The 26069-nt window shown below is 41.7% G+C and overlaps 1 protein-coding gene across 3 annotated transcripts in view; it reads left to right on the plus strand.

The window, feature by feature from the left end:
* Positions 1–26069, plus strand: part of MXI1 (MAX interactor 1, dimerization protein) — a 73991-nt gene that overhangs the window by 41414 nt on the left and 6508 nt on the right. For all 3 annotated transcript variants that reach the window (XM_063132634.1, XM_063132635.1, XM_063132636.1), the window contains exon 4: positions 23220–23334. In XM_063132634.1, the coding sequence (XP_062988704.1) occupies positions 23220–23334 (115 nt within the window). The remainder of the gene's footprint in view (positions 1–23219; positions 23335–26069) is intronic.

Below are 26069 nucleotides of genomic sequence, written 5' to 3' on the forward strand. Positions count from 1 at the left end.
TGATTCAGCAGCTTGCTCAGTGGAAACATTTTGCATTACTCCATAGATCCATGAGTATCACTAGCTAGAAGCCCCTTGGGAAGTTCCTGGTAAAGAGAACATGTCGTCATAACAGCATTATTTCCCAGACTGGGTGTAGCTCTTCATAATTATAGGTTGTTGATGTTCTAAACTATCTAATGCTCACCTAGATGGGGAAAAGCTCAACCAAAGTATGTACATAGGGGAGGTCTGAATCTTCTGAAACATAGTCATGGATGATACATGGTACAGTTGCTAATAATCACCCATTCACAAAATCCTGCCATATGTATGCAGGTGATAAGCCTGGCAATTGTGCTGGCAGCGTTGCTGCTGTTACGATACCAAACGTCATAGATACCTTTTTCTGCAGTCACCCACTTAAAATATTAATATTGTTGTTTAACTACTAGAAAAAGTAGAGAACCTCACTACAGAAATGCAAGTTTCCAAAAAAAGTGTGATGATGCTCCAAGTTGCATATAGTGCTGACATTTTAAAGTTGAATCAAACTAAATTAATCCATTGTATATTATTAACTCTGAATAGTGACCATGCTGATGTAAGAGCATGCTTGTCAGTCACTAATTTTCTTATAATCACCCAGCTTTTCATTGCTGAGCAATTACAGAAATGTGAATCTGCACCAGTCTTGCAGATTTATACATCATAAAAACTTTTGCACACATACACACACTTAAGTGCATGCAACCATACATTATTTTTAGCCTGAATATTAGCTTTGTTATATTAAGATTTGTTTGGGTATCTGGAATTTTGAAGAACTCCTGCCTTTTTAAAGGCAGGTCTGAAGGATTTATACATTCAGGGTAGGTGACATCTCAAAAATGTCTTCAAAGAACCAAGACAATGTCTCAAAATAGATAGTTAGAGATGCCTTCTTGAATAGCTATTCCTAAACCTACATTCAGTGATAAGTATCAAGATTGTTTATTGCATTATGCCTGAAGTTTTTGTAGGAGATCCGAAAATTCACTGTGTACCAAGTCTAAACACTAAGTGTAGCTTTGGTTTAACTTCTAACATTTTATACAGTGTCGTACCAGTAATCATGTTACAGAAAATGTTGAGCACAGACCCAGCTTTGCGTGACATTAGACTAAGAGTACAGATATTGGTGCTAATCTTGAGAAGTTGTTTCTATATTCCTAATACATTTTTTTAAAATGTGCCTGTTACTATAGAAAACAGCACCATGTGAAAAAACATTATTTGTTTTATTTTCTGCCCCACCTCAAAGCAGGATACTAATATATACTCTACTTCTCTGTGTCTTGCAATAATTTTGTTGGGCTTATCTCTCTGACATAGCTTGCAGTGAACTTCTTGAAGTCTGAAAATCAATTCGCATGTTACATGACTCTTAATGAGGCAATGTGGGCAATACTCCCCCCTCTCCCCATGTCTCTTCCGACCACTGCCAATTCTACCCTTGGATTTATGTATTCAGGTGTGTGCAGCAGGGGGAATATAAATATTTTCCTTTCCACAGATGTCCAGAATCTCAATCTCTTTCCACCCACTTTATCCCTTAACTCCATCGTCCAAAGCTCTCTTTGTTCAGCTCTTCACCTGCCAACATTCTAATTTCTGTGACAAAGGGAAGGAGCCATTCACAGTGAAGCAAAATGGCATGATTTTAATTTCCACAGTATATTTTGGAAAATGTTTTTGGAATCATGTGTTGGAGACTTCCACTATCAGTCCTTTTTGTTTGTGATCCAGTCCCCAAATCCAAATAATAGTAAAGATCTTCTAAAGTACAAAACCATTAAAGCCAAAACCCCATATACATATACACAAAGAATTTACACTGAGTGATTTAAAATACACATTTACAAATAAAATACACATTTACAAATATATTTATCCATACACTTCAGAAGAATGCAACTTTTATCAATGTGCACTATGGAGTACCTGCAGAATTCCATTCCGATGGCACAAAGTTTTCCAAGTCTGTGTGCGATAAGATTCTTGGGTATTCTGGTTTCTCTCCAGATCCTATAGATCTTATATTCAGTCTGACATTGTGGATCAGAGGACCGTCTCCTAAGCTTTACAAATATGCACACCCATCCACATTCTTCAAAGTTGTCCTGTGATCATTCAAAGGAAAGGTAGTTAATATTCTATGAGTTTCATCACACGATGCTGAAATCCTGCATATTTACTGGGGCTTTCTGCTTCCAGTTTCTTTGAGGATTATGATGGGCTCTTTAACATGGGAACACATGATTTGAACTGAAAACTTCCTTTCTTGGTAATGTTCTTATGTTTCATTATACAGTGCCATCTAGTGACTGTATTATAGCGCAACACAGTCATTACATACTGCTTTTCTCATAGCCAGCTTATCTCCAATCTTTTTAAAAGCGGGATGAAGCTCAAAAAGCATGGAAAATGCTCTGGAGGAAATGCTCTGGAGGTTGATGACATCATGTAAAGGACCCACAAACATCTGTGAGTGACCAATCACAAATGTGCAATCAAAATCTCATGTAGAAATGCTCTACATCTTCTTGAGACATTGCACAGAAGATGCAGCCTCCCTACTGAGGGTAAGAATGTTGGTTGTCCATCTGTGTCCTGCGTGCCTGCCGCCATCCTGTTGGATTTCCTATATATGCTGCTCCATGTTGCATTAGTCTGTAGCCCTCTCTATGTGGTCACCCTCACATGATTCCAATTAGGGTTCTAAATCATGCAAAGAACCTACATGTGTACAGCAGGTCTCCCACTTCAGACCTTCCCCTCCAACATGTGCAAGGTGACAGGGACATAACAGAGGGGGTTGGGCCCTTCCCCTCATACAATTGTAATCCCATGAGGATGAATGAGTGAGTAGGGTTTATGGCTATCTGCAAAACTGCCTTATTGAGTTATATTATTTTGAGGTGATATCAAGTGGTATAAAGCCTTTGCCGAGGGTGTTTGGGTGGTGGCAGCGGCCCTTTCACACACTGAACAATGAGCTTACATGCATGAACGTGTCCTCAGATACTTTTGGGGAAACTGTTTGTGAACTAAAGCTGCATCGATGCTGACTCTCATGCCATTTTCTCTCATTGGGCAGACCTTTCCTATGATAATTAAGTATCTTGCCAACTGTACCATTTCCCCTGACTTATCTATAGTATGCAGTTTTGCAGTGTATATGTGGTCAAACCACTAAATAATTGTTGTGGGTGTGAAAAAACTATTGTGACTGAACTTCACAAAGGACGAAGCTTTTAATAGGAGTTATTTTCAGTCAGCCCAAGGAAGGAAATGGAGGAAATCAAAACTGCTTTTGAGAGATTATTTATAAAGGCTTGCTATATCGTCTGAGCTTTTCTTCTTGCTGATACGGAATGAGTTTTGATACTTTATTCATTCATGGTTTTGTTGTCTTTGGGACAGTATTTTTTCTCTCCATAATATTCAGATACTTCTACAATTTTGGAGGTCTTAAGTAGTTTACGCAATGGTAGTTTGTCTATGGCGAGGGGGAGGTATTTTGGACTCCGTTTTGTTTTTGTACTAGGTGCTTCATACAATACTAAGAAATGCATACTTTTTGAGGGTGAGGAGGTATAATTTGATTCTGTTTAGATAGTATTATATTGCTGCTACTGAAATTCATAAATAGCAAAATTTGGCACAAATATGGAGACTCTGGTATCGTTGAATATTACTCGTTTCTAACAGCTTTCTGAAATACACAGTGCTTCTCTCCAAATGTCAGATTCCACCATTTTATACTCTCCCTCCTCATGTCCTTTAACACAAGTCTGAAACTCAGATATTTATCAGGAAAAGCTTTTTTCACCACTTATCACTATTCCATGAGAAACATTACCTATTCTGATTCTATGTGTCATTGCTGGCTATGTTCTTTTACTTTTAGAGGGGAAAAAAGATGGCAGGCCTAATCCGAACCATTGTAAAGGTTCAGGGAGTTTTGTTACTTGCTTCATGCTGTAGCAGTGTTTCTTTGGTGTCCTTGAAATATCTGTATTCCCATAATATTTTCTTTAAAACTCCTAGGTGCAAAATGATCTTATCTAATTCCACAAAACAACCTTCTATTCCAAAGGTTGTATAAGAATGGTGGGCAGCAACAACTTCAAATGTTATAAACTAAAAATGTCCTTATTTATATTAATACTTTTTTATTCTGCCTTTTCTCAAAGGAGTTCAGCGTGATCTATATGGTTATTCCTTCACCCCATATTGTTCTCACAGTAACCCTGTGAAGTAGGATAAGCCAAAAGAGTGGCCACATTCACATGTCAGCTGAAACTGTGGATTAGTGCAACCAGCCACAGAAAGTCTATGGCTTGTGCACTCTCCTCTTTTTCTACTGTTTGGTTGAAAGAAGGACTTGGAAGCTTTTGCTTCTGTTTTTCTTTTACCACAGCTTTTCATATCATCCAAACCAGGAATTACAGTTAACATAAACTATGGTTGGTTTAAACAAACCAGATTCAGAAACCATGGTTTGAAGTGGCATGTTTTACGAATTAATTGTAGTTAATGTTAACTATAGTCTGTCACTCCAAACAACATGATGAATGGTGGTTATAGAAAAGCAAAAGTTGTATCTTCCAAAGTGCTCCCCTTCCCCGACAGAAGGAGAGGGGAGGTGGAACTATGCAAGTCCAAGACTGCCTGTGGCTCATTCCTGCTTGTTTAAGTTGTGCTGAACAACTGTTTTGTGTGATGTGTGAACATGGCCAGTGTCTAGCCCAGGTTCACTCCCATGGCTGAGTGAGGAGTTCTGCCTGGGTCTCCCTGGTCCTAGTCAGACATTCTAGTTAACCACTGGCTGTCAAATTCCATGCTGTGGTACAAACAGGCATGCAAAGCAGCTACTCAAAAACTGTACAGAAAAAGTCTGAGTAGATCCTAGAAGAGTACCCACAAACTACTTTTGTTTTACAGCAGGAAGTGTGAACAGCCGGCCAGTGGAGTAATTTTCAGAGGGTTGGCCTAAGCTGTCAAGACCCAGTTTCAAATCCCCGTTTAGCCATGTAGTTCAGTGGGTGACCTTGGGCCAGTTGCTATCTGTCACCTTGCCTACTACCTAGGCTTGTTATGAGAATAAAATGAGGTAGGAGCCACGTATGCCTTGACCCCTTGGAAGGAACTTGGGGTATAAATGTAACCATATACAATATAAATTTTAAAATTTCTTTCTAGGTATGTGAACTCCAGTGTGCCCCTATTGAATATAATAGTCCGTGTTTCAGAATTCTGTGATCCAGAATTACTGGAGAGCTAGAGGTCCCTGGAAAACCATAATGGGGTGGGTGGGTTAATTAAACGTTAGTTTTTAATAAAAGTTTAAGGTTTTAACCTTTTTAAGCCCTATATACTTTAGGCAATTGAAGGACACCCTGCCTGTACTCTGAGGTCTTCAGTAGACGCCCTTTTCAGCAGCCTACCAGTAACGGTGGTTAGGCTGGTGAGGACGAGGGTAGAGGCATTTTCATGGTGTCCTCACACTTCTGGAGTTGGCATCCATCTGGGATTTATTAGGTCCCTTCTTTGCAGGTCTTCAAGAAGTCTCTATGGACTCACCTGTTTTTGCTATCATTTCCATAGTCTATAGGCTGTAGATTTTATTGTTATTATCTGGATATATATTTTTCTTAATAGCATTCTTATTGAATATTTATGTTTTTAAATTGAATGTTTTGCTGAGTTTTGTATTGCTTTTATCTTGAAAGGGTGCCTTTAAAGGGTTCTTCCCTTTAGTGGTGGCCTAAAATAATTGTAAATTTTTTTAAAAAAAATATTGCTAGTAGGAAGTTGTGAAAAAAGGTGGGGAAACTGCTCATGTGCCTAAATAACGCCGTGGCTAGGGCATATGATATTGCGATAATACAAAACACTGATTGAGAGAGTGAGTGCACACATGCTACTCCTCCCAAAACAAACAACTTTGTTCCCTTGATGCCTGAAGAAGTAGGAAAACAGATCTAAAGAACAATTTGTCCCTGTAGGATATTCTGGGTCATAAGGACCCTCTTAGGAAATGTGCAGTGACTGTGCTCTCTAGCTGACCCTTCTAAACTTTTGTTGACTAAAAAAAAATAGCTTTTAGGCTTCATGTGTGCTGGATAAAGTACATGTGGAGAATACATTTTGGCATCAGAAGAAGACTCAGAAGCCAAGATCTTGAATTGTTGCAATGTGACTGAATTGCCCGCACAACAGAACTGCGATAACAGCCTCTGTAATCATGCACATCAGTAGGAATTGTGCGTTACTTTGATGGAACAAGTTCTCCCCACCACTACCATCACAATCTGTACAGAAGCTTTAAAATATGGGGCAGGGCAGGAGAATGGTTTGGACTTAAAATAGACGTTTTCAAAGGAGCATGCTCCTGGAAATATACAGAAAATGCAGTGGCTTTCTATAAACCTTTCTTATAGAAGGTGTATTGTGTAGATAAACTAGTAGACTTTTCTAAACTTTCTAGACCACTTTTTGTCTCTAAGACTTGTTTTTTTACTCAGTTTGTTTGTTTGTGTTTTTAAGAAGCAGAAATGATTGTCAGATAAAGCTAGTCTGCTGTATTTCTAACCCTGTAGTTTCTCAGTCTCTCTTTCCAAGCTTCAGGAAATAAATAGCTTAGTTGGGCAGAGAAGGCAGGAGTTAGGCTATTGCTAGGGTTTCCAGATGCCACATGGAAAAGGATTCCTATACCTTTCATAGCTTATAAAGAAGGGAGCAATGTGCCAAATGCAGCTTCTACTACTCTGGCACTGCAAGGAAGCTGCTGAACTTCTCCCTATATAAAATGAGAGGTGAAAGACCATCTAGTCCAGCTCCATGCTACAAGATAAGGGTATCTCACCTACCATTGCCACCCATGTGTCAGCCTGCAGTAATCCACAGAATGTGAGCCGATGTACCTGCAATGCACGTAGCTGTACTGAGCGAGTCAAGCTGCATAATATAGGCAGGGTTGTGTGTATACCATGATCCTGCAAGTGTACTGCTGCCAAATTCAGCACCTTAAGATCTCTGCTTTGCTTTGTTATGGGATGAATAAATTCTGAGCGTTGTATGACTTTCAGAACCTACATATTATTTGTTTGAAACACTGAGAAATGAGATATAGTTAACTTAGAAGAAAGAAAAGAATTTGATTATTATGTTAAATGTATCAAACAAGGAGAAAATATAATTCACATTTGTGATATGTAGAGAGCTGAAAACATAACTTAACCTTTATGTATGTATTTTTTTCTCCTCTCCCCTTTTTTTCTTTTCTTTCTTTTCTTTCTCTTTGGATGTAATGTCGTTATATAATGCTTTTATGTTATGTATGTTTGCAAAAAAAAATTAAAAAAATTGAAATAGAAATACTGAGAAATGCAACATGTATATAGATTAGGGGCTATGTTTAGCTTTCAAAAGACTGGTTCAGAAGTTTACAAATTGAGTGTAGTCTGAGTGTTCCACAGATGTAACCATGTGGAGAAAGTACTGTCTGAACCATATATCCTGATATGCAGTGATTGTTTCCTGGTGGTGGTGGTGGAGGTGATACTTTTTTCAACTATCATGCTCATGTGAGTCATTGCTAAAAGGAGAAACTGTCTCAGTGAATGCCCTGGGTTGGACATTGCATCCTCCACATGGCTCAGAGATGGTTGACTGGAATGATCTGTTAGTACTTTTAGCATCTCTTGATAGTATTTTGGAAATTCATGTCAAGGTGTCTTAATACCTGTCCTGGTGGAAATGGGTCACTTGATTCCCATGAAGAATGTTTGTGAGCCATTTGTTCACATAATAAAAAGCCCCCAAAGTTTGATATCGGACTGCATTAACTGGAGTTAATAGCACTAAGATCTGGCTCTTGTTCTATCAGATGATGGTGGGACTCAAGAAACTAAGGCCATAACTTCCTTCCACATCTGGTTATGTCATTGTTACAAGACACTGTAGTAAATGTCTAAGAAACTAATCTATGAAGGACCTTTGTTAGATAAATAGGGCTAGAGAAGAATTGTCATTTAGAGTATTTAAGAAATTGTTGCTGCTGATATTGAAGATTAGGATCTCTAAAACCCATTGGCTTCCAAATTTAAGTACAATCTATGTTCAGCATGGGTTGTCAGCATTCTGACAAATAATACATTTGAAGGCAAAGGCATTTTTTAAAAACAAAACAAAAACAACACCAAACACACAGTGCAGTATGGCTTCTAAAGGTGAATGAATATAATGGGATTAACCAGAATGAGGTCGCAGGATATATGGTCATCTATTTACAGAGCAGTCCTTTTTTTTTTTTTACTTAAAGACAAAACTTCATTAGGTTAATCTTGATTCTATTATTAGCACTCTATAATTCTTGCTTTCCAATATGCTTAAAATCTGGGGAGATAGGGAAAACCATGAGAATAACAGGCAGAAAGCAAACCGAAAGTGTACATTTTCCACACAGCATCTAGCTGACCTATATGTGAATATTTAAATTACCTTTTATTTTCTATTCTTCTTCCAAAAGACTCAAAGCAATAAATGCGGATTTCTCTCATCTTTACCTCACAAGTGCTATGTGCTGAGAGTCAGTGGATTGGATCCACAGAAGCTCCCATCATCAGAGAAAAATCCTCTATTGGAGAAAGCTCTTTTGGACCTAACCTAGTGATTGGTGCAAAGACAATGACTTTCATGGCCGACATTATATCCACTAAAATACATAGGATTTTCATGTTGTTTAGCACTTTATAGGAGGTTTAGGTTGCAATCCTACCCATCAGGGTGGAAAACTCAGGGCCATAGACTAGCTACAATATAGCTTTCCCTACCTGGTACATTTTTGACCATTGGCCATGTTGACAGTATAAAGAATGGTTAGACCTATCAGTAGCTACCTTACATGCCCCAACAAAATATGGCTGAGATAACACCATCCATTAGACCTATCTCAGAAGTATGTTAGTCTGTAATGGACATCAGGATTCAGAAAAAGCATGCATTTGAGAGTGAAATTCTGACCTGGTTTGTGTAAAAAATTGCTCTGGGTTGTGTAAGCCACTGTACGTTGTTTCAAGGTAGCTTGTCGTGACTTCCGAACCCAGAGCAATTTTTTCATCATGGGTGGTTTTCTGTGAACCAGCCAGTTTGAGAACCCATGACTTGTTGGGTTGTTCATGGTGGTTTGTTTTCTGGATGGCTTGTTATGACATCTGAATCCAGCAGGGCAACTTCATCATGGGTTGTTGGGAACAGCTAAAGAGCTGCCTGCAAGAGTGCCAAAAACTCCTGCCACTCCTCATGATTTCGGTAGTGCCACCACCATCCTATTATTATTATTATTATTATTATTATTATTATTATTATTAATTACATTTCTATACCGCCCAATAGCCGGAGCTCTCTGGGCGGTTCACAAAAATTAAAAACATTCAAAGCCCTAATTCCTTATCAGGGTCCTCCACCCAGTGCTCAAAGGGCACCAGACAATATCCTGAACACACTCTCAATTCCCCCCCTTTTTGGTATTGCACAAGAATGCAGATTTGAAAGACCACTGGTATGAAACTTGTGTAATTTACCCCTCCATTTTACTGCTCTGTCATGAAATTTTCATACATTTGCCAATCCCACTCACTGCTCTGCCTTGAAATTTTGCATATCTTGCAGAGTCCCTGGCACTTTTCTGTAACTTGTAGGTATATCTGACAGCTAACAGAGATCAGTTGGGGGAAGAGACAAGCACGAAGTGGGAAGTGGGAGAAGCGAAAGTAGCTGGTGGCTGCAGGAAAAGGAACTTTGGGGGCAGGTGTAATTAGGTGTGAAGCAGCATTTTTTTTTTTTAAAAAAAAGAGTGTTCTCTGCAAAGCAAGTTGGGAAGTGGAGGATGAAATTGACAAGGACATTGGCAAGAGGGGGATATTGGGCAAAATAATGGAAGGTGGTCTTGCACTCCTGTGCAGTTATACAAGACTCCCAATTTTTAAAAGGTTGTGAATGTATTACCATATTCATAAAGAGTCAGAAAATGATATGTATTTGGTGATCCTATGCAGCGAAGGGGGTTCCTTCATGAGCCAGCAGAGCCAGCAGACCAATTGCGGAAAGTGTGCTGATGTAGGGAATGAGGATTTCTGCTGCAAAGGCGCCTGGGATACATGCTGAGAGGAGGCAGGAGGACTAAGGGGGAAACTATCCACTGCAAGCTGCAGTGTGCCCAATCATCTGTCCAGAGTTATGTGGGTTATTGGGCAACAAACATCCCATGGCGGCTTATTTTCAGGGGGCTTAGCATGATGTGTGAACTCGCCCTCTGTATGACAGCATGAAATAATTGCCTTCTTATTTGTAGGATCTATCTATCTGAACTTACTTTGAGAGCAAGAAATATAAGGGTCCGGTTCTTTATTGCTGGCGCTGTTGTTGAGTAGGATTTGAACTAGAGGGACCCAAGCAGGAGCAACTGCAATTGTTAAGTGTGATTGAGAGGGCACCGTGGAGTCTTTTGTTTCAATTAAAACCCACTCATTCCCATCTGAGGGGAGTAATTCGGTCAACAGCATTGTTACAGCTGGAGAGAAATGTAAATAGATCAGGAAGACAGCATGGAGTTTCCTGCTCTCCCCTTTGACTTTTGATGCTCCAGTGGGATGATGCAAAAGGACCTCCTCAATTAAGAGCAAAGTGTGGTATGTGGGTTCAACCCAGTAGCCGTAGCAATAGAGTTGAAAGCAGGGAGGGGTCAATGCTGAGCAAGTGGTCAGGGGTGCCATAGGCAGGTCAGGAGAATTGACCGTTTCTGTTATGCACATGTAGAGATATTTAGAGTTTGTTTGCATTAGGAGAGAGGCATTTGGAAGGAGTGAACATGTGTTTGTATTTAAAGGTGTGAGGGTGGCCGTGTTTTGAGGAGAAAGGGATACAAGGTGTTCATATAGACGAGTATCAGGTGAAAGGCAGGGGATCTTTTCAGTCCTGTCCTTGCCTCTCTTTTTTGTATGGTTACATTGCTGACCTGCATTAGTCTATGGAGAACGGTGTGTGGGTGTGTGTGTGTGTGTGTGTGTGTGTGTGTGAGTCATCTTTCTTCACACAGTAGGGTGAAAGGGTAGGGGCTCCTTTCTGTGTATTTCTGTCTCCCTCTCTCACTTTTTCTTTCTTTCATATGTTCCTGGATTGAGCTTAGTCTCAAATAACCCCTGATTATGCTGGCATAAATGTTTTGGATCCATGTAAATCACTGTGTGTGTGTGTGTGTGTGTGTGTTTTATTGGTGCTTTTCTTCTATTTTTAGCTGCTGTTTTTGTTGTTTTGTTGTGTTTCACCAAATTTGGATGTTAAAATTCAGCTGCTTTATGATTTGCCTTAGAAGGTTCAGCTGAAAGGTGGCAACACAATCTTTTAAATAAAACATTTCAAGTGATTTTTGTAAACAATGTAGAATATCTCTTAATTGACTGGGATTTTTTACTGAAGGGAGAGAAAAATAAAATGAGAACTCCTGCAGAGAGTACATTTAGAAAACGAAAAAGCAAAAGCCAGTTTTTCCCTCCTGGCTCTAATGATTTGACAAAAACTGTGAAAGCTTCAAGATTGTTGTTGTTGTTTGAATCTGAGGTGGCTGAGCAGCCTTTTGCCAGTCCTGTGTTGAGAATAAAGTTACGTGTTTCAGGGGCTGTTGCTTTGCGAGTTTACATTTGAGAACATGCACCTATGTGTTGGAGTTTCTGAAGGTTGGCAAAAAGCCACAACCATTTTACTGTGCACGGCTCAAGGGCTTGGAGCGCTTATGTAACGTTATAGCAAAGGAAATACAGGCTCCATCCGTCCCCAGCACTCCACTGGCTTTCCGTTTCTGGTTTTGTTACTTAGCAAATTCTTGGGTTTCGTCCTTTCTCTGCTAGAGAACAAACCACCCAATAGGAAAACAGCATTGAAACAGCAGCAGCCAGTAGAAGGGTGGCTGTGGGAAAAAGGGGGGGGGGGGAAGCAGAGACAGATTTGATTGTCTTTTGGGTTAGAGATAGAGCAAACTCGTCAAGTCATGTGATGGCATTACAAGATAAGCATATGACCTGGGAATTGTTTATAGAAGGAAGCCCCCTCTTTCTTTTCTTGCGCTCTCTGAGATCTTGCAGAATTTTATGCAGTTGTTACTTGGCCCCCAAACCATTCTTGTGCAATGATGTAAATAAATAAATGTGTAAATATTTGTATTTGTGTAAATAAAAATTAAAAAATATAATAAATAAATGATGTATTGATGTAGGCTTGTCTCCTTGTCTCCAACAATGATTTCCTTTGAAGAGTGTCTCTTGCCTTCTGCATTTCTGTAGACCAATTCAACTCTACATTTTTTTAAAAAAAATAATGGTGTGGGTGGCTGGGTTGTTTTTATACTATAACTATTGCATAACCTGTCTTTTTTCTCTCTTCTCTTTTCTTGTCTGTATTTAAGCAAAAAATAATGGCTTTTGGTTTGAGGATTAAGATAGACTTGGCTATGATTGGTGGGGACGGGGATGTTTGTCCTTTTCGGGAACATTGTTCTCCCTTTATAAATAGTAAGACATGTCCTAACCAGGACTTTCCCTCAAGGTTAAGACACAGTGCAGAAAACACCCTGATTCTAAAGCATTGCTTATGGCAAACCAGTGGCACTGCAGTCTTAATGTGGCTGGCCCAGGATGGAAATGCAACCCCCTGCCGAACACGTGCTACCTTTATTTTTGTGGTTCTGCTCTTTCCAGTTTGTGAAGCTTTGCAATAAAGTACTGGGCATACCATTTGGCCTCAAGGACATATAAGCACATGCTTGTTTTTGTCATTTCTGGCACCCTATCTTGAGCCTTTGGGCTGGCTGTATAAAAAATGCAAACAGCCAATATGTGCAAATGATCCCTGATTTAAGCCCTTCACTATCTTACATCAATTGGATTAATCAGTGTTTGTACAAGAGGCCAGCCAATACAAGGTAAGTTTTCTTTCTTGCATGTATCATCTAAATTTAAAATGAGAAAACTGGGTTTCTCTAAAGCCTTACCTGGTGTTTTTTAAAAAAAGTTTCACCAATATGTTGTTAAACATAGGATTGCAAAAATTGATAGTAAAAGTGATCACTGAATTGCCCCTGATCTGTAGTGAATCTGCAAATATTATTCATAAACTATGAATTTAAGCAGAATTTCTGCCTTCACTGTGCCTCAGAGGCAGAAGAAGCCATATCTGGATTTGGGTATGCATGGTACAGTGGGACTCCAGAGCAATGCAGTGAATGTTCATAAAAATAGGCTTTCTCCCGGAGCATTGTATAATCAGAGAGTGATGTCATTTGTAACTGTGGAGAGTATCTCTGAAATTGCAGCCCTCTGCAGATGGGCGACTGCTCGCCAAGTGTGAGAAGGAGGCCTCTCTGACTGGGTGACAAACTGCAGCGTGGCGTTTTATATTTTGAAAGAAGGAGATAACACAGACCAGCAGCATGAACAATCCCTTTCAATGCTCTCTCTCTCTCTCTCTCTCACACACACACACACACCCACACCCACACACCACATACAGTTCGGTCAAGGAAAATATAAAACATCCACAACGTATGGAATTTCAGTGAGGGTAGCTTTTCTTAACCTGCATGGCAAGATGAACCTTTCAAAACTCTCTTCTACACAGAGGGCCTCATGTTCCTTCGCATCCCATCACTCTATTACAATTTCAGTCCCTTATCGCCTCCATTTAGAATGGATCTTGCACCTGTACCCTTTGTACTTTAAAGGACTGTACAGGAAGCTTCTCATGATTGTGAACACTTTCCTATTGAGAAATGCAGATGCTGCAGTATTCTAGACTCTGTGGCTTTATGTTGGAGTTGAGTTTGACTCATGTTGCGGACCTCCGCTCTGTGTTCTAATAGTAACATTATTATTTGAGAATACAAAGCACTTTCCTTCCAGAGCAGCCTTCTCCAACCTGAGTGCCCTACAGATATTTTGGACTTCAATTCCCATCAGACCCAGCCAGCATGGCCAATTGTTAGGAATCTTGGGAGTTGTAGTCCAAAGCATCTGGAGGGCACCTGGTTGGGGAAGTGTTATTTTAGGATGACAATATGAAAATGGAGGCAGGCTCTTCCCACACAATTCTCCTTTGTAATTTGTAATTATTATCTCAGTGCTACAAAAAAATCATATATTTATGAACTGGTACTTCCTGTCTCTGCAAAGTCACACTGAAAGGGCCTTGCTTCAGCTGTTCTTGCCAAATAAAGGCCAGAGAACGTGACGTTGATCAACAGCCAGATAACACTTGTCTGTTCATACCAGTAGAAACGGCATGATATCTGTTGCAATACAAATATGATCTGAACGTTGCAAGCAGTGGAGTAATATGTCTGCTTAGAGGCACCCTTCTGAAATCAGTTTTTCCTGACAGATAGGGGGGCTTCTCACCTTCTAGTTCCTCTCTTAGGGAGCCTTCAACAAAGCTGCTCCCCCCCCCCCATGCACACACTTAGACAGCATGGGTATTTCTGTTGATGGGGCCCTAGGTAGACTAAGGGGAAAGATTTGAATTATAAGACTATAATTGTCCTTGCTGGATCAAAGCTCATTTGTAGAGGCATTTGATGTGCAAGGAAGCAAGTTACTGTTCCTAAAAAGTTTGATCTCATGGTCATCTGCTTGTGAAGCATCCTGTTCTGCTTGAAGTTGATTTCTTTGTCGTATCAAGCTGCACATGGTCAACACCCATCCTGCTTGGCTTCCAGGATGCTCAAAAGCAGTTCTGACTCTTAGGAGTATTACAGGAAACACCTACGTAGGTCGCACACTGTAGATGCAGTGAAGCAATGATTCCCAAACATGTTACAAAGGAGGATATATCTGCCAAATGTCACCTTCATTCCGACCCACTCTATTGGTTTCAGCCTCCCACCTGGATATGAAACTCATCACTTCTTTGTACTGGACTCACCTCCCACTACTGACCATCTAAAACCTCATCCATAAGCCTCCTACAATCCACTGATGTGTCCAGATCCATCATTTGGAAATCATTACTTAAAATACAAGAGGCGACTAGTTTATCAAAATCTGGGACAGGCAACTGGCCCTTATTATACACAGAAAGCTTTTCTGAATTTTAAGGACTGCTTTAAATACATATAAATAGATATTTCACCTCTAATACCTGGGGTGATACCTTATGTTACATCTTAGTAACCTAAATGTTCAGAATTGGTATTGTTGCCTCCTAATGCTATAAGCAATTCCTCAGCACTGAGAGGTGATGAAATGTGGTAAATATCACAAGTCCCATTTTGGCTCTCTGGAAGAACATAGGAGTGGCCCATTGTCTATGCTGACTGACAGTGACTCTCCAAGGTTTCAGACAGAAGTATTTTTCAATTCTACTTGGAGATGCTGGGAATAGAACCTTCGGCACGTGCTCTACCAATAAGCTATAGCCCTGAAGCTGATGCATGAACTCTTCCTCCATGAATCAGGGCCATCTTTGATGTCATTTTGTATTTGACATATATCATGTCAAATAGGAAGAACATGTATTGTGCATTAATTGTGGTTTTCCCCTTTGAAATATTTGCAAGCAGTTGCCCATAAAGGATCAGGCCCCTGCTTGCAAGTGTTTTGAAGGAGAAAGAATGTTATTAATGCCTGATGTGATACATACACATGTTGTGTTTAGGTATCTGTATTTCTATCAATTACACTAATATCTGCCACATGATGCCAGTTTGTATTGAGTATCTTATATCCCAACATTTCATATGATGCATTCCTGAGTTTACAAGGGCTTTATTTCAAGCAAGCATTCTAAACTAATAAAATAAAATTAAAACTCTGTTGTTGGAATAAATTATGGAAGAAAGTGTTTTTCTTGCTAAGGTGCTCAGTGGGGTACCCAGCTATAATCATATTGCAGCTGTGTTAAAAGACCTCCACTGGTTGCCTGTCGGCTACCTAGCATGTTCAAGGTTTGTTTGCTGACATACAAACCCCTAAGTATCTTGGGACCAGAATACCCAGCAGATACAAAAGGCTTGGTTGGCTTTTCCATGACCAACAGAATGTCGCTGTGTAGCATCACGCAAGCAGACCTTCTCAGTAATAGTCCCTAGCTAATGGAACACTCTCTTCTGGCAGAAAATGTGGGTTATGCCCTCTCTACAACTTATGATAGGCATTTTATTATATTAAGTGGTGTATAAGTATTATGCATAAATAAATCAAATGAATAAATGCATAATCTTCAGTTTCATGTCACATTAGTTTCGGACAGGGAAATGTGCACTGTGCAACTTTAAAAATAAATTTTAAAAAGTTTATTTATTAAATGTATATGCCCCAACTGGCAAATACCCTCAGGGTAGCTTACATTCATTAAAAACAACAACAACTGAAACAATAAATACAACAAAGAAAATACTAACACTGATAAAATATTAGAACATTAAAGATACGGATGGAGCAATCCTAGAGCCATGAGATACTGGAAATTTTCACCTTCAAGCCATTGACAGAGCGAGGCCTTGAAAGTGAAAATCCCTGTTCCCCTCCCAGTTGCTGCAGAAAGCTCTGTGGCATCTTCCCTTTCAAGGTTGGTGTCACAATCCTTAAAGGAGGGCAGGGAGAAGATGGAGAGGAAGGGAGGAGGAGCCTTCAGCTTCTCAAGTCCTGAGAAAAGGAGGCAGAAATCATTCCTCCCACCCTGCCTGCAGTAGCTCATATGGCACAGGATTCTTAGAACCCTCTGAGATTGGAGGTTTCCATCTTGCGGGCTCCAAACCAGTAAAATTGCACCCTAAAAATGTTAAAGAGCCAGCAGTTAAGTTAATAATCAAAGATTAAAGATTAAATGCCTTTTGGAAGAGGAAGGTCTTAACCTGGTGTATAAATGTTTGTAATGAAATACTATGGTTATATTGTGATCCCAAGGATCTTTGTAAACCGTCCAGAGAGCTTCAGCTATGGGGTGGTATATAAATGTAAATAATAATAATAATAATCTGTAAAACACAGCATGACTTGGCAATGCCTGTCATGTCCATCTAGAAAAACTGACATGAGCGAGAAAGAGATTAATAATAATAATAATGATAATAATTAGGGATGTGCTCCGCTTCTAATTGGACCGGCGAATTAGAAGCGGAGCGGGGTACTTCGCCTCCCCTTAAGGCGGAGGCGAAGAGGATTGGGGGGCCGGCGGAGCGTGGCAAAGAGGATCGAGGTGAAGGCGGATCCTTCGCCTCGATCCGGAGCTCCGCCGGAAAGGTAAGTGGGGTTTACCGGGCCCTACCGCTGTCGCTGTCACCCATGCGGCGACAGTGGCAGGGCCCGGTAACCCCCCCTCCTCTTCCTTACCTGCCTCCGTCCGCGGTCCGTCGGCTTCTACAATTGAGCCCGCGGTTCAACCAGGAAGTCTGGGCCGCTGCGGCCCAGACTTCCTGGTTGAACCGCAGGCTCAATTGAAGAAGCCGACGGACTGCGGACGGAGGCAGGTAAGGCCCCCCTCCCCCTTGGTCCCTTACCGGGCTCTGCCGCTGTCGCCACACGGGCGGCGATGGCGGCAGGGCCCGGTAACCCCCCTGCCCTCCTCTCCTGGCCTTACCTGGCACCACTCCCCTCCACTGCGGAGCTCCGATTCGGAGCCGGAGCTCCGCGGCGAAGAGCGGAGTATGGGCAGAGCGGCGCGGAGCGGGCCGATCCGAAATTTTCGGATTGGCCCGCGGGGCGGAGCGGGGGGTCCATGCACACCCCTAATAATAATTAATAATGAGTCCCATGATGTTCTTCTCATTACAGTGATTGGCTGGACTATCCAGAGTTTGTTCTGTTTAAAAGGTAGCAACCCTAGTTAAGATTGGGGGAGGTCCACCTAGGACTAGTTACACAAAGTCCTTTAATCTGTGTAACTCCCTAAGGTCGGCAGCTGTCAATTTAAATGTGCTATCTGACTTGCGGGCCCCTCTTGATGGTGGTATGAATTAAATGCCCAAAGTCTCTTCGTTTTAGGGGGAAATGCTGAAGTTAGAACAGGAGATGGAGGAAAGTCAGTATGCGTTACCTTTCAGAGGATTTTTGCAATTAAATAATAATAACAGCGCTCTTTTAATCCAGCAAAGACATTCCTGAGCAAAAGGCCTTGTTTGCTAAGTCAGAGCCTTTGGGCTGTTTTTCCAAGTGAATTACAGCTCTTTTGTAAAGGTAGGTTTAGAATGCAAACATTGACAGGCTGTCCTCTCTCGTGGCTGCTGCTCTTCTCCTGACAGTTCATCAGCCAAACCCCTGACCCTACCACCCTTAATCATCCTTGCTTGTCAGTGATATAATTGTGCGATTACCCACTCCTTCCCACCCTGGACTCCTTTCAAATTACTGACAATAGCGGATTTGAAATACAAAATGTAAATGAAGCACCCAGACTAATTTTTCGGCCTTCATTCAGATGGATGGAGTTCACATTCTCCCCCTCCTTTGTCTATGAACATGACTGATGAAGGCTTTCAGGAACTGGGATGCCTTCAGTCTAAACGGAGAAGCTGACGTCATTGTGTTTATCGATTTGGGGATTTCAGTTTCAGTCACAGGTTGTGAATGAGCATCAGGGAAGATTTGTTCAGGCTAAGGAGGAGAGAGTTGCAGTAACAGATGGATAAATATCATGAATTGGTTTAGACCAGAAGATGGTTTCTAGCCTTTGAAGAGGAGGGGAAATCTCAAAATCTAATTCCAGAATGAGTCCTGAGAACTATGGCTGACATTAACAAGAAAACAATGTCTAACCTTGGCGCTCCTTGTTCCCTTCCCAAGTTGAAATTCAGACAAAGCTCCTCAAAATCAGGAACCTGGCTTTTCTGCTTACATATCTCTAAAGCAGAATCCCCCAACCTGGTGCTCTTCAGATGTGCTGGACTACAGCTCCCAGAAGCTGTCCTTCCTGCTATGGTCCATGGCAGGCATGGAGGAAGGCATAGATAAAGGAGTGGTAGGAATAAATGGTATCAAGGTGGCAGAAATTACTTTTTGAATGTTAAGTATTTGTTGTTTTGGACCAAGCCTTCTTCTGGGAGTCCCAACATGGTGGCCACTGGAATCTCCAATGATGCCCAGGAATGCTATCCCTTGCAAAAAATATATATTTTTAATAAAAATGTTGAAAAACATTAAGGTGCCAAGTTCTCCTTCCTGTTACTGATCAGCTGTTTGGTGGGTGGGAAAAGAAGGAAAGGGTTGCTTCCTGGCCCTGCCCAATCTTCTTCCGCCCACATAGAACTCTCTCCCATTGTGCTCTCTCTTTCCTCTCCCAATCTCTAACCTCCCCCACCCCCTTTTATCTCACTGTTTCTCTCCCTTCCCTGTCCCTAGCCGCCTTCTTTCTCCCACTTTCTAGCCTCTTGCCTCTCATCCCATTACTGTATTACTTCTCTCCCCTCCTTGCTCTTTCTCTGCCTCCCACACCTCTTTACCTCACTGTTTCTCCCTGCTCCTGGCCTCTAACCTTGCTTTTCCTCCCACTAATTCCTCCTCCCATGCAGTCCCTAGCCTTGCTCTTTCTCTCTCCCTTCCCAACCCCCTCCCTTGGTCTACACACACACACAGAGAGAGAGAGAGAGAGAGAGAGAGAGAGAGAGCATACCTTCCTGGATGGAGGTCTGATGGCAGAGGAGGAGGTAGGAACAAAGTGGCTGAGCCTGGGGTTGAGGTAAGGAAAGCCTCTTCTTTCCTTTGGGGCTGGGAGCATCTTCCTTTTCTTTAGGACTCTGGAAACGTGTGTGTGTGTGTGTATCATGAGCAGAGCAGAAGTAAGTCCCGCCGAGTTCTATAGGATTGCAACATTAGAAAGGAAAGATGAGTGGGGTAGATCAGGGCAGGAGTGTGTGTGTGTGTGTGTGTGTGTGTGTGAGAGAGAGAGAGAGAGAGAGAGAGAGAGAGAGAGAGATAGATTTTATTTTTTATTTATTTATTTATTATTGCATTTATATTCCACCTTTGGAGAGGTGTGGACTGATCTCTGATGTGAAATGAATTCTCTCTTAATCCTCAATACTTGGCCTTCTGTGAAATGTGTATTTTGTTGTGCTTTTATGGGGTCAAATTGTGGATTGCTTTGGAGCTCAGACCCTTCCTCTTTTTGTACTGAATTACTTGCCCTTTGTCTAGCCAGACTTCATGCCAGCCATTATGTGACTAGCTGCATCCTCTGTGTGAGCCATATGTGCATGGGCCCAAAAAGGTTGGGAAGCCCTGCCTTATTTTGTCTCAGGCCATGGACGGGAACTGGATGTGGGAAGCTGATTTCCAGACGAGATCAAAGTCATGTTCTTTTATAGATGCCCATTAGCAGGATAGGCTTTTGGGAAACCACCACTGATGGAATTCAGGCTCCCCTTGAATTGCGAATATAGGCATGATAGAGGCAACCCTGTGTATTTTATTTCCTTCTTTGCTCTATTGACATATAAAGCAGGGGTGAAGGGTCTCTTCTTTCAATTGAAGAAGAGAGAGAGGAGCAAATATTCCTTACCTTAGCTCGCCGTGCTCCATTGCTTTAAGCCTTTTCCAGGCAGCACAGTGTAACTCACTAATGGGAGAAATGTGTGTCAAGCCACAGAGCTCAGCAAGGGAAGGGGGTGGGTTTCACTCCCCTCCTTGCATGCTGCTCCTTTTTGAGTAAAAGTAACAGGGACAGAGACATGGAAGGATCTGAATGGGAGCAGAGATTGCGCCATGGTGTCTAGCTTGGCTGTCTAGCCCCTAACTTGGTTGGGGTGGTAGCTGTGCTTTTCCTGAGAAGCCCAAGGGTGGCCTGCGACCACCGTCATAGCAATTTTAAGGCTGAATGTCTTGAACGGTGTGCTGTGAGCTCCAGCTGGTACGAAAATGAAGCAGCCTGCCTCCTGACAGGAGTGGGTCACTGGCAATATGTTAAACTTGTGCTTTGGCACCTGCTGTAGTTCCCTATTTCCTTCTGACCACAATTCAGGCTCTGCTTTCTGTGGTTATCTGTAATTGTTCAAAATCTTTGGGACTCCCCAAGAAAAACCTTTTGACCCTGCCATGCATGCATGCTAGGTTGGGTGGGAAAGGCAGGCAGCAGAGTTCTTGATAGCTTCCCTATTGCTGACTTACTTCCCTTCCCTGGAAGATGGCAACCCGCTCCCACAGCCTTATCTTTTGCAAATTTACAAAATGTGTTTGTTTGCTCTGGCATTCGCTAGTAGAGGCTGACCCAAGGGTGAGCAACTTTTGGCCCTCACCAGTGGTTATGCTGGCAGGGGTTGATGGGAGTTGCAGTCCCAGAACCTCCAGACAGCCATACATTCCCCACCTTTGAACTAAGTTAGTTAAAGGCAGAATTCTAATGACTTCTTATTAGTATACAGTCCTGTTTCCTGCCTTGTGTCCCTGCAGTAGGTTGGACGTTGTTACATAAGTAAATAAGCAGTAGATTAAAAATGATGTGCAACTCTATTTGAGTCTTCTGGCTGGTCTGTTACTGATGTGCTAACATTTATTGACTGGACTTGTAGATTCACCGTTGCCCAGTAGATGAGAAGTTGTGTTTGGGTTGGGGTTCAAGTTCCACTTCTGCCATGGATCCATTGTATGATTTTGGGCAATTGACTGTTTTACAGATGAGGGAATGCAGATATCGTTGTGAACCACCTAAAGAGCATTGGCTATTGGGCAGTATAGAAATGTAATAAAGATCTCACAGGGTTGCTGTGAGGTTGAACAAAAGACTGCGCAGTAGGTTGGAAATACATAACAGAAAAATAGTAGAAACAGCCTTCCTTGTGCATTCGGTTTGGGATGCAAAGAAAAACCCAATTTCTATATGCATGTACATCACCTGTTCAGTGAATGGAGGCAGCATAATTTATGAATTGCCTCTACTGAAAACCTTGTGTTTGAGGTGATCTGAAAGCTCTGGCCTGTAGTGGTGTTTTTATCTGTAATGGCAGTTTCAGACTGTTGTCATGTATGTGCAAGTGTGAATCCATGAATGAAGCAGTACAGTTCATTTTATCTGGATTATTATCAAAACCTGGCTCTGTGTAGGCACATTATTCGTTGTTGATGGTTAGAGTGAAAATAAAATTCATGTGGAAATTAAATCTGAAAAGAAATGTGCATTATAGTTAACATAATTTGAATGTACATTGAAAAAGCCAAGCTGCAGCCATGGGTACTACTTGTGCTCATGATGTGATGTTATCATATAATATTCTTACTCAGGCTCCTTATTGATTTCTAATAGGAAGCATCTTGAATTTGTTCCCAAAAAACAATGACTGGATGTCAAAATTGTTACAGGAGGTGGAGGGGGAAAGTGTATGTGGTGGCGTTTTAATGTGCCTTCTGGCTTGAGGCCTCTCTGGCACATCCGGCCAGTGCATTTCCAAGTTTCTTTGCTACTATGGGCTGAATGAAAGCTGAAAATGTTAGGAATGCTCCAAAAGCTTTATATATGATGGATGTTCCACACCTCTTGTCTACCTGATAATTACATTTATGACTAGGAATAAATGTTATCTCAGGTCAGATAGGGTGGTAACCATGGGGAAGATGGTGGGTTGACTTTTCTCACAATATATGGGGCAGAGCGCTTGATTAATTCCTATGGAGGTGTCTTGTTAAAACATACCATTCTCTTGGCAACCATGGAGCACTGTAATTTAGGGATGCTTGTTGTTTTTATTCCACATGCACGTCTGTGTAGAAACAACTGAATATATCCATGTTTTCCCACTGTCCTTTCATTCCTTATCTTCCCACTTTGGTTTTTCATCTGCAGTTTGGGACCTAGAATGACTTAAAGAGATTATTTTACTTAATCCTGCTTTAGCAATAGCATTATATAATTTATGTATAGCTCTTACACTATGGACAAGAGAAAAGAGAAGCTGGGATTTGGCAGCCATTCTAACTGACAATCCAGCAGTGAGGCACCTTGGTAGGTCTCCATGGGTTTAGTGATGCCTGTGGGCACCATATGAAGAGATCAGAAGTTCATCATGCAAGGAGAATGCTACTGAATGTCAGACAATGGTGACACGATGTAATTTACCAAGGCTGCTTCCAATGCCCGAGGGAATTGGGGTGATGTTAACTTGGGGAACTGTCTGTGGAAGGTTTCAAAACAGCTCAGACTCCCATGTCTCTTCCTTACAGACGTGCTCACCTCCGCCTGTGTCTAGAACGTTTAAAAGTTCTGATACCACTAGGACCTGACTGCACCAGACACACGACCCTCGGGCTGCTTAACAAAGCCAAAGCACATATCAAGGTAAGAGCTGCATCAGGGCGTTTGTGCCTTGACTTTATTACAATGCAAGATTCTTACAATGCAATCTTACGGATATTGACTTGAAAGTAAGTCCCACTGAGTTCAACTGGACATTTCTCCCAATACATGCACATAAGATTGCAGCCCTAGTTTGGTCTGTAAGGGAATCTGATGACTGTAGAGATTATTGACCCTGTTGGGGTATACTTGCTCATATACTATCCTTTAATTTTAAAGAGTTCTTTTAAACTCTAGAATGTTGCAATTCCATAAAACATAATGGTGGAATTAACTAAGAAGTTAACTTGCACCAACACCATTGAAATAAATCGAAGTTGTGCAAGACCTGCGCAGTTTGGAAACCATTTGTTTCAATTCAACAAAAATGTTTCTTGTGGTAATCCCATTAATTTCAGTAGAACTTGCACTGGGGTCTGCCTAAACTTAATATGCTCAAGAAAGCATGACACAGACATCACCATGGGCTTCATCTTCATATTGCAAACCATAGCAGAAAGAAGGTTATGGGTTCTGTATGGGAGATCCCACAGAGAGAAGAAGAATGTTTTTTAATCTCCACCCCACCCACCCCCCGGCACTAAATTCAAGTATGTGACAAACTAACACTAAAATCAGGAGCTTTCTGAATTGGTCTAAAATTTTAATTGGTGTGGATTCATTACTGCATTAATCTTTTTTTAAAAAACCACATTTTAAAAAGAATTAAGAGGAGTTATATCATGTGAAATTATGTGTTATGCTGGTGGCATTATTTGTAAATTATCTATCTCAAATCTTTTGAGCATATCAATACTGTTAGGAAAGCAGATAGTAAATAAAAGGCTAAAATCCCAAAAATGTTTATTTGGGAATCAATTCCCCTTGAAATGTTACATCCTGTCACAAAGAGTCTGTAATCATCAAGGTACTTACAAATTTGATGAAACTATTAATTAATTTATTTATTTATTTATTTATTTATTACATTTTTATACTGCCCAATAGCCGAAGCTCTCTGGGCGGTTCACAAAAATTAAAACCGCAGTAAAACACCCAACAGGTTAAAACACAATTACGAAATACAGTATAAAAAGCGCAACCAGGATAAAACCACACAGCAAAGTTGATATAGGATTAAAATACAGAGTTAAAACAGTAAAATTTAAATTTAAGTTAAAATTAAGTGTTAAAATACTGAGTGAATAAAAAGGTCTTCAGCTGGCGACGAAAGGAGTACAGTGTAGGCGCCAGGCGGACCTCTCTGGGGAGCTCGTTCCACAACCGGGGTGCCACAGCGGAGAAAGCCCTCCTCCTAGTAGCCACCTGCCTCACTTCCTTTGGCAGGGGCTCACGGAGAAGGCCCCCTGTAGATGATCTTAAGGTCCGGGTAGGTACATATGGGAGGAGGCGTTCCTTCAGATAACCTGGCCCCAAACCGTTTAGGGCTTTAAATGTTAATACCAGCATAATAAGATCAATAGTAGTGTTGGTCAATGGCTGATTCAAAGTTGCGCTCATACTCTACGGAGACAAAGCCCCCATCTTGATGGTGGTGCTTTGGTGCTGCGAGGCCTCGGGCTCCTGCATTTGCACTCCTTCCCGGCATCTGCACGGGAAGGAACCCAAGTGTGGAGTTGCTGCTGCCGCTGCCGCTGGACTGAGCACCGGGAGGGATTGGGGAGGAATAAGGCAGCCAGAGGAGGATGAGGAGAGGGACGTGGGGTGTCCGAACCACCTCTCCTCCCTCTGGCTGCCCGTTACTCCCCACCCCCGGTTTTTTTTTTAAAAAAAATCTGTATTTGTGAAGCTGCGCAGTAACAGACAATTTTTTTAAAGAAAAATCGGGGGTGGGGAGGAACGCCCCCATTCCTCTCCTCCCCCGTTTTGTGTGTGTGTGTAAAATTTATTTACCAGGAGGCACGTACTGTGCTCCTGGAGGTCCACCCCCTTCCCTGTCCAGCCGATGGCAACCAGTCAGGGGGCACCATTGGCTGTGACATGCCTCCACAGACAAAAAAGTCGGGGTAAGTGCCTGACTTTTTTTCAACAGAGCTTCTAGGGTTTGCCCCTGGGTGGCTTTGCAATGGCGGCTGCATCACGTAGACGACCTGCCGCTACTGCGAATCCACCCCAGGGCAAACCTCTCATCAAGACAAGCCCAAAGAGAGGGAAATCATAGAATTTGAGTTGGGAGGATCAAAAAACAATTCCAGCCCTCAGAAGCAAGGCAGGATCAGTGAAAAAACAATCTCCAAGGACAGGCAACCTGCTGCCCTACGTATGTTTTGAACTAGAACTCCCCAAATCTCTAGCCATTGGCTATCTTGGATGTGGTTTTGGGAGTTGTTGTCTAAAACATATGGAGGGAACCAGGTTGCCTCCCTCTGGGACACTGACAGAGTCATTTGCTGAGATCAAATTGTTCCAGTTAACTACTTATTATTTATCTATTACTTTTATATTCCACTTTTCCTCCAACGAGCCTAAGGCGATGTACATGTTCCCCCTTCTCTCCATTTTTTCCTCACAACAACCCTGTGAGTTGGTTAGGCTGAGACTCAGTGAGTGGCCCAAAGTCATCCAGTGGGGTTCCATGGCCAAGTGAGGACTAGAACCCAGATCTCCTGAGTCCCAGTCCAACACACTAACCACTACACCACACTGAGTCTCTTAAGCAAGTGAGCCAGGCTGCATGCTACAGAGAGGCTGTTGTGACTAAGGGTGATTTGTATGTG

Source organism: Elgaria multicarinata, chromosome 8, assembly GCF_023053635.1.
Source record: "Elgaria multicarinata webbii isolate HBS135686 ecotype San Diego chromosome 8, rElgMul1.1.pri, whole genome shotgun sequence".
NCBI classification, from domain to species: Eukaryota; Metazoa; Chordata; class Lepidosauria; order Squamata; family Anguidae; genus Elgaria; species Elgaria multicarinata.